This window comes from Anoplophora glabripennis, unplaced genomic scaffold (genome assembly GCF_000390285.2).
Source record: "Anoplophora glabripennis isolate ALB-LARVAE unplaced genomic scaffold, Agla_2.0 scaffold1186, whole genome shotgun sequence".
Classification (NCBI taxonomy): domain Eukaryota; kingdom Metazoa; phylum Arthropoda; class Insecta; order Coleoptera; family Cerambycidae; genus Anoplophora; species Anoplophora glabripennis.
In genome coordinates this window covers 26,830-35,896 of record NW_019417265.1, presented here as the reverse complement: position 1 = coordinate 35,896, position 9,067 = coordinate 26,830, and the positions used below count along the sequence as shown (strand labels likewise).

Below are 9,067 nucleotides of genomic sequence, written 5' to 3'. Positions count from 1 at the left end.
ATTTTTTTTTAAATCGATGTCTCGCGATTAAAAAAAAACAATTAGCGTATTTTCAAATGCCTATCGTTAATAATTATTGGTCTTTCAACAGTCCGATAATTATTTATCTTTAAACTTCCTTTAATTATCAACTTTATTTTTTTATTGTATCAAAGGTAAGTGCATAAACTTATATACTGTTTATCAAAGATCAAAAACAAATTTATTTAAATATTCTAAAATTGCTTGAACAACAATTATTTTCAAAATATGTTGAAAATTAGTAATTAATTAATTAATTAATTAATTATTAACTTAATCATCATTTCTTTTGTGATTAAAGTATAATTCAAATATTATTTACTGTTTAAAATATAAGCAAATGAGAAATTAATTCAATATATTACAAAAATACAAAATTATAATACAAAAATTCGACCAATGTTTAAACATGCACCAGAGCTCTCCTAAATGACGGATTCGAATTTTTCAAAAAGTGTTTGAAAGCTTGAGAGCCCTTCTATATGTGATTAAATTTTCAAGTATCTAAGGGCTTTGGTTTCTGCTGTGCAAAATTTTGAAAACTTTTTTTCAAAATCTGGATTGCAAAATTATTATGCAAAATCTATAGAACCGATTTTGACGAAATTTGGTGTGATGATTCTACATAACTTGAGCCAAATATGGAGGTCCTACACCCAACTTAAAGACCCCAAAAAAATTTCTTAAAAAGTAGTTTTTTAACCCCAATTTTGGCGATTTTTTCGATTTTTACAACAATAATCATGATTCATTTGATTTGTAACTAGTCATATTTTGTAAAATTTAATTACAAACATTTTTTTTCCTCTTCCATTTTTGCCTAAAATCAACGTTTGAAAAGATATGTCTCTTAAATAGGGAGAAAAATATGACATTTTTCGAATTTTTTTAACATATTGTGCCGCCAAAAGTTAAGCCCACGTTTTTTTTTTATGCGCATAGAAAAATTTTCATTTCTAGTGATATTTAAAGCCAAAAAGCCAAAAATCTCCGTGGATATACGATTCACCCAAATATGGACTCTTTGAAACAGATACCGTCTGGACTATGTGGATACGAGTATCTTTGGCCTCGAAATAAAGTTCCGATCATAAAAACCCCGGCAGACAGTTTGTTTGTTTGTGTTTGGAAATTTATATCAAAACTTCATTAAGTAAAATTAATCCTACGTCATAAAAAATTACGACATTACGCTAAAAACAACACTCATACCAAACAGACTAAACTTCGAGAAATAAAATCACTAGAGTAAATTTTCCAAATAACTTCTAGATCACTTACCTCAATATTAAATTGCCGATGAATTTACAGATGACTATTATGTCCTCAGAGGGGGCTATCAACGCTAATCTGGCTAATCTCTTGGCGAAGGCGGCTACCAAATTCTCCGGCAGATGTGTCGAACTAAGAAACAAATCGGACAAAAAGAACAGCCTGGCCTTGTACTTGGTGTGAAAGATTTCCGGCTCGAACATGGAATACAGCTTGACGAAGATGTTGGGGTAGTTCAGGTTGTGCGTTTGAATCAAGTTGAATAAACCTTGCAGGGCTAGGAGGCTGACGGGTCCTCCGACGTCCAGAGAGTCCATGAGAAAGTCAGTGAGGAGAAGGGGTTTTTCTAAGTGGGGTAACACTTTCTCGAGCATGACTATCAGTAACTGTTTGTGGGTGTGGGGGGTGTGCTCCCACAGCATGACGCAGTGCCAGATCTTGTTGAGGCATTTGATTGTCACGGTTTCATCGAACGTAAAAAACGAACCTAAAAATAGAGTTTCCCGTTGTCCGATACGGTATCGACATTTGATTTTATCACTTACCTTCCTCTGTCCCGCACAAAATGTTAGTTTCACTGTTCTGATATACTTGGAGCTTCTCCAACAGCAACAGGTAATTCATAATGTACACATCGTTGGGGTTGGACTTTGCTGTTAGAGATGGCAACACTTTCCAGGTAAAGAACAAAATGTCATCGAATAGGAGGTACTCTGTATATTTATTGATAAGCTGGGAGTTGATCTGTTTATTCGAAAGAATCTTCATCAACAGAGATTTCAATTTTGGTAACGGAACGTAGTTGTCCAAGGATCCCTTTACTTCTAATGGAAATCTCCCTTCTTGCGATAAAATATTCATTGCAGTAGATAATCCTAAAAGCAATTGCACGGTATTAATATAAACAGATATATAAGAATATCATCGTTCGCTCTTACCTTGCACTTGAATCTTATGTGAGGTATTCTCTAGGCTCTGTAAAATTTTAGTGTAACATTCTTCATAAGCACTTTTCAACCATTCTTTGTATTGGTTTTCTGGCGTCTTCTCCACCGGCTTCAGAGGCACTACTTCAATGAACATCTCCCTTTCTTTTAACAAAGTGGTGAATATCAATTCCAGCGCAAGTAAACAAGATAGCTGATCCGCCCCACACTCTAAATGGTTCACGATCTGAGCCAGACACTCCGAATTCTTCTTGGAGGACAAGAATTCTTGCGCCTTCATCCTTAGCTGCTTAGATATCTTCATCGGCTTTTCCAGTTGGGACATTTTACTGGCAAAAATACGCAGTTAAAGGATGACCTCCAAGAAGTGAGGTTATGACAAGCAAAGTAGGCAGGGTTTTAGGGTTTTTGTTTGTTTTCGCGTTGGCAACGTGTAGTTTGCATTTATTGATCACTGCCTAGGAGTACGAATTCGGAATGGCTAAAGATGGGCATTGGGCTTATAGGCATAATCAAGGTTCAGAAGTCACGAAGACGAGGAATTCGAGATAGTGGCTGAGCGCGCGGCCCGACGCGTCGACAGAGAGCCAGACAATGACATAATCCCTCCCGCAACACCTGACGAACTAAGACTGACAATACGCAGACTTAAAAACAGAAAAGCCCCCGGACCCGACAATATACATAACACGACACTTAAACGACTACCACACAAGGGCCTCATGGCCCTACTAAACATAACAAACGCGACACTCAGACTAAGACACTTCCCTACCCGCTGGAAAACAGCAAACATAATCCTTATCCCAAAACCCAACAAAGATCACACCATCCCATCCAACTACCGGCCCATTAGCCTGCTCCCGGCTATGAGCAAAGTGGTAGAAAAAATTATCCTAACCCGTCTAAGAACCCACTCCCAAGAACTGCAAGTCATTCCAGACGAGCAGTTCGCCTTCCGACCCAATCACTCCACTGAACTCCAAATCCTTCGCCTTACCGAGCACATCACGGCGGCCTTCAACAGGGGACAGTACACTGGTGCTGTCTTCCTGGACGTCGCAAAGGCCTTCGATACGGTTTGGCATGAAGGCCTACTGATGAAAATGCTCACCAACCAATATCCCATATCCTTTACCAAACTCATAAAATCCTACCTACACCACCGAAAATTCCGCATCCAAATCCAAGATTCCCTTTCCACCACCCGTCCCATGGAGGCCGGTGTCCCCCAGGGCACCGTCCTGTCCCCACACCTATACACCATTTACAACTCCGACATCCCACATCCCCCCAACACCAACATATACTTATACGCCGACGACCTGACAATCACATCCCAATCCGTAGATCCTAGATATTCCGTCTCCCTCCTCCAAAACTCCTTAGACCAACTTGAAACCTGGTGCAACAGGTGGAAAGTCAAAATTAATCCCAACAAAAGTTCGGCTATCCTTTTTACCAAACGAAAAATCCCACAAAACCTCGACAGACTGACACTATCCCAGGAACCCATCTCCTGGAATCGACAAACACGATACCTGGGCGTGACGATGGACCAGCGTCTCACGTGGAAACCGCACATCGTGGAGACGGTGGCGCGAGCGAAGACCACCAGGGCTAGGCTCTATCCCTTACTCAAAGGTGGAAACACCCTCAGTTTAAGGAATAAGCGAACGCTTATCAAGGTGGTACTTCAACCGCAGCTAACCTACGCCTCCACGGCGTGGGGTCACGCGGCAAAAAGCCACTTAAAGTCATTACAGGCTGTGGAAAACATAGCCCTCCGCACGGCCACCGACGCGCCCTGGTACGTAAGAAACACTGACATATTACGAGACTTACAATACACAAACGCTACACAGACAATAAGACAAAACGCGGAGAAACGATTTGACGTAGCCGCTAGACATGACAATCCCCTCCTCAGGCAAGCCGTTGACTACGTACCCGACGTGACCGACAAACACAAAAGACCTAGACACCAACTTTTTGACCCTGGGTGACCACCCCAATGACCCCCCCCCTGCCCGCTAACCTTTTCTGTTTCAGAGACAGCCAGGATCAAGAAACGAAGACAACGACACACACACACACACACACACACCCCATACCCTCCTTAACCCTCCCCTCCCGCGCTAGCCTAAGGGCCACCTTAGCAAAGCGCATCCCAGGCTGCATAGCCGCACTACCCTACCCAACCATACCACACATAAACATGACACTACCCCCGGGGTTTACACAGACGAGCCGGCGAAGCAAGAAGAGCGCCAGAAGAAAGGGCCCTAGCCGGCGGGGCCCAGCCAGGACAAAAGGAGGTCCCACAAAGCGCCTACACCGGCCGCATTTGCGGTCGGGGTAGACGACGGATGGGGCCCACCTACGAAGGCTGTCCAGGCCTACACGAGATGAGGCAGGATAAAGAGGGATAATCCCCCTCGATCCCAAATCATTGAGGCCAATTTCTAGCCATAGAATAATGGCGGTTCAGAAGTCAGGGGCCGGAGGGACTAGCAGTGGCGTCATTAAGCTCACGAATCTAGGTTTGTGAATAAGTTGAACAAAGTAACAATCTGTTTTTTTAGGAATAATAGCATGTGTCCCCCTAATTTGAAATTATTCTTTTATTATAGCACGCGATTGCATATTGCTAGAGAGAGATAGCATATTTCCTCCTATACCTCTCTCTGTCTAAACCTCCGGTACACTCGGCCACTGAGACGCTGCCTCCAATAGTAACGAGCGTTCAAATAAAAACGTGGTCAAGTTGGTTCTGAAAATTTGGACGTAGGGCGTAGCGTATAGCAAACACATACTTCTATCCTACTATATATACTATATCTACTATATAGAAGTATGTGATAGCAAATGAACTTAAACGTCATCTGTCAAAGCGCTATATCGCCGCTTTGTTATTGAAACTGACAGCTGCTATACAGCTCGTTGAGAAATGAGGTTAAGTTGGTCGCTATAAGCTACGCCCTACGTCCAATGTGTCAGAGCCAACTTCGACCACGTTTTTATTTGAACGCTCGTTATATGCTCTAATAGGCCCCATACACGATCAAACAATTTACGCAAACTTTTGTTGTATGTACGTAAAAGACCTAAATCGTAAGAATGATTCCATTATAGTTAACTCTGACGTCAACAAATGCACATGCGAAGAGTCTCGAAGCAAATTGAATTGCCTGTCTGTAGGCACAATTTTACTTGCGTAGGTCTAGAAATGGGTACTTCACATGTAAAATAAAACAGTGGCGGCTGTTGAAAATTAAAGTGATGGTATTTTGATAATGAAGCATGAGACAACTACTTTTATAACAAAATTCAAATCAAATTTGCGAAATAAAAGAAGTTGCCCATACATATTTGTTCAAAGCATTATTTTGTTTTCATACATAATCAACTGATGGATGCAAACAGTTAGCTTCATTCATTTTTGGCAAAATTAAATTTTCTTTGTAGTTGTATCAAATCTATTTAAATTTTAATTTGATTCTATTTTTTAAATTTCATAGTGCTGTGTAACTTTACAAAAAATTGAAATTTTGAGAAAAATTAAAAAAACACGACTCTACCTGTCAGTTGATTACAGAAAAAAATATTTAGCAAACACGTGTAACCTTTTTCGACATCCCAGAAGAAAAACCCCTAAAAATTATATGACCATTTTAATTTACACCCACTGGACATAAATAACAAATAAAAATTAATTTTTGAACAATTTAAAATAATACTACATTCTATATAAACTAGGTTTCAGTTAATCTCAGCTATTAGCTATTCTATTACCCTTGATACAAACAGATTTCATATGAATAAAATACAGCTATTGTTTCTTTGATTTATATAATTAACAGGGAACGGGGTGTATTTTAATTCGATTGCCAACTTTCCAAAGGGTGCCCATTAGTCAAATTTAAGGCAGAAAGTACTGGTGGCGGAACGCTCTCGGCAGTCCTGGCCAAATTAAAAATTATATGTGTAAGAAAGATATTTATTTATTATCTTCAAAATTCTCTTGATATGAATGGAGTTGATATACAGAGTGAGTGTTTAGTGCGTATTTCCTCCGTAGCGTTCGTTCCTTATAATATGCAACAAAATTTGAGGGTACAAGGTTTTTCCGCCATATTTTTGCATATTTTAAAAATATTGATGAATATACGGGGATGGGGTGTTGCATTTTCGCTGTACACGGACCAACTTTCTTATTTTAAATGGAACACCCTATTTTTTTTACAATATTCTGATAAAGCAAAAAATTCTGAATTCAAAACATATAATCTACCCTATACCTATAACTCTAGCGGTTTAGGAGATATTTTATATTTTTTTTTTTATAAAAAATGACAGCCGCAGAGGTTGGTTGACACCTTTGTAACTTCTTTCATTTAGCAATGTAGGCATTTAATTTTTGACCCACGTAAAGATTGTAAATGCATCTACCTTTTGCAACTTGCAACGAAACAAACTGATCGCCCTTCCAACGTATGGACAGATATTCCAATGTCCTTGTCAGTGTGTTGGCCAGCATGTTCCAACGCATTGGCCAACGTGTAGAGGAGCCATTAGTGAAACTATATTAATGGGATATTTCCAAAACTGGCATATTACCTTTTATCACTTTAAAGAAATATTTATAACTTTTGGTAATTTATATTTTTTATATATCTTTTAGTTAGAATCATTCAGCCCTAACACATTGTGGACAAAGTATTCAATGTTCAAGACCACATTATTAGTGTGCAGAAAAGTAAATATGTATAGGAAAATATCATCGATTAGAGGCTCATTTGAAGCAAATATCGAAAGGATATATTCCAAAAAACCTTATGGGAAATGGCTCCCGGTTAAATTGGCTGAATTTTTTATATGTTACGTATCTCGGCGTCCTGAACAAATGTCTTCATGGGCACAAAGTCCAAAACTCCACGGGTACCGAGATAAACCCACCTAACCCCTAGAAACCACCCCTACCAAACCACAAGCAGACCCTGGAAACAGCGAGTTTAATCGCTGATTTTTCTTGAAATAATTAAATACCACACTATAAGCGGGCTAACATGCCTACCCTCTATCCCACCTAACCCCTAGGACCACCCCTACCAAACCACAATCAGGTTAATTTAATTCTCCTAATCCTCGGAACAGCGAATTTAGTCGATTATAACTGTTTCCAGGGTCAGGTGGGTTAGCCTATTTGTGGTTTGGTAGGGGTGGTTTCTCTCTCCAATTGTATCGATAGTATATATCTTTGTGACCAAAAGAAATTAAAGAACGACGTTTTTTTCTGATATATCGGAATGGTCCATGTGCTGCACAACCAGTGGGCAAAAATACCTTCGATAGCATACCAACTAGGATTGCAAAATATCTCGATTACGTAGATGGTAAAATGTAAACAGGTCATCGGCAACTCTTCTCGTAGATACAGATAGCATAACCTCTAAGAACAAAATATCTCGTTTAATAGCTGGAGTCTAAAGAACCGAGTGATTATTAATTTAAAGCAATTTATTGTTATACAGGGTGTCCCGTTTATGTTTCAAAAAAACTTGTGTGCAAGTTCCTCGTGAAAAAATAATAGGGGTAGTTCATGTAGTTTTTTTCTTTATATCCACGGAGATTTTTGGCTTTTTGGCTTTCAAATATCACTAGAAATGAAAATTTTTCTATGCGCATAAAAAAAAACGTGGGCTTAACATTTGGCGGCCCAATATGTTACAAAAATTCGTAAAATGTCATATTTTTCTTCCTATTTAATTATGTATTTTTTCAAGAGTTGATTTTAGGCGAAAATGGAAGAGGAAAAAAATGTTTGTAATTAAATTTTACAAAATATGACTAGTTACAAGTCGATTGAATCATGATTATTATTGAAAAAATCGCCAAAAATTGGGTTAAAAAACATTATTTTTTAGGGAATTTTTTGGTGTCTTTAAGTTGGGTATAGGCCCTTCATATTTGGCTCAAGAAAAGTTCATGTTATGTAGAATCATCACATCAAATTTCATCAAAATCGGTTCGATAGATTTTGCATAAAAATTTTGCAATTCATATTTAAAAAAAAATTTGACAAATTTTCAAAATTTTACACAGCAAAAACCAAGGCTCTTAGATACTTGAATTTAATCACATATAGAAGGGCTCTCAAGCTTTCAAACGCTTTTTGAAAAATTCAAATCCATTAATTAGGAGAGCTCTGACACTTGTTTAAATATTGGTCGAATTTTTGTACTCACAAACAATTAGAATAACTGTGAAAATTCAATCAAACCAAATTTTTTTAAGCTGGTTTTAAGTTATTGGAAAAATGCTTCTTTAAAAAAAACAGATCAGTTGATCAATTAGTTACGTAATTATAGCCGATCAAAGTTAACCGTCATTTACACTAAATGTACTGGGACATCCGGGCAAATTTTCGAAAAATACCTTTGGTATTCCGAGTTCTTATCAGGTCTAAGTTTGCAATACTTTTCTTCATTGGCAACCTACTTTAAAACACGTTTAAAGTTATTTATGCAAGCGAGAAATTCAAGAAAATCGTACGGGTGGTGGTGGTGGGGCAGAGCAGAGAGCGTGGCCGCTTCGGCCTGCTCGAAATTCAATCGGCGAGTTCAAAACCGTGAATCGATGTCTTGCGATTAAAAAAAACAATCAGCGTATTTTCAAATGCCTATCGTTAATAATTATTGGTCTTTCAATAGTCCGATAATTATTTATCTTTAAACTTCCTTTAATTATCAACTTTATTTTTTTATTGTATCAAAGGTAAGTGCATAAACTTATATACTGTTTATCAAAGATCAAAAACAAATTTA

At 38.2% G+C, this 9,067-nt stretch overlaps 1 protein-coding gene across 1 annotated transcript in view; it reads right to left on the bottom strand.

The window, feature by feature from the left end:
* The window catches only part of LOC108914900 (nucleolar complex protein 4 homolog A), a 5,534-nt gene extending 2,922 nt beyond the window's left edge, over positions 1-2,612 (bottom strand). The window contains exons 1-3 of the mRNA XM_018720818.2: positions 2,232-2,612; positions 1,839-2,168; positions 1,303-1,780 (exon numbers count right to left, since the gene is read on the bottom strand). Coding sequence (XP_018576334.1) covers positions 1,303-1,780; positions 1,839-2,168; positions 2,232-2,565 — 1,142 coding nt within the window. The 5' untranslated portion in view covers positions 2,566-2,612. The remainder of the gene's footprint in view (positions 1-1,302; positions 1,781-1,838; positions 2,169-2,231) is intronic.
* Between the last annotated feature and the right edge of the window lie 6,455 nt (positions 2,613-9,067).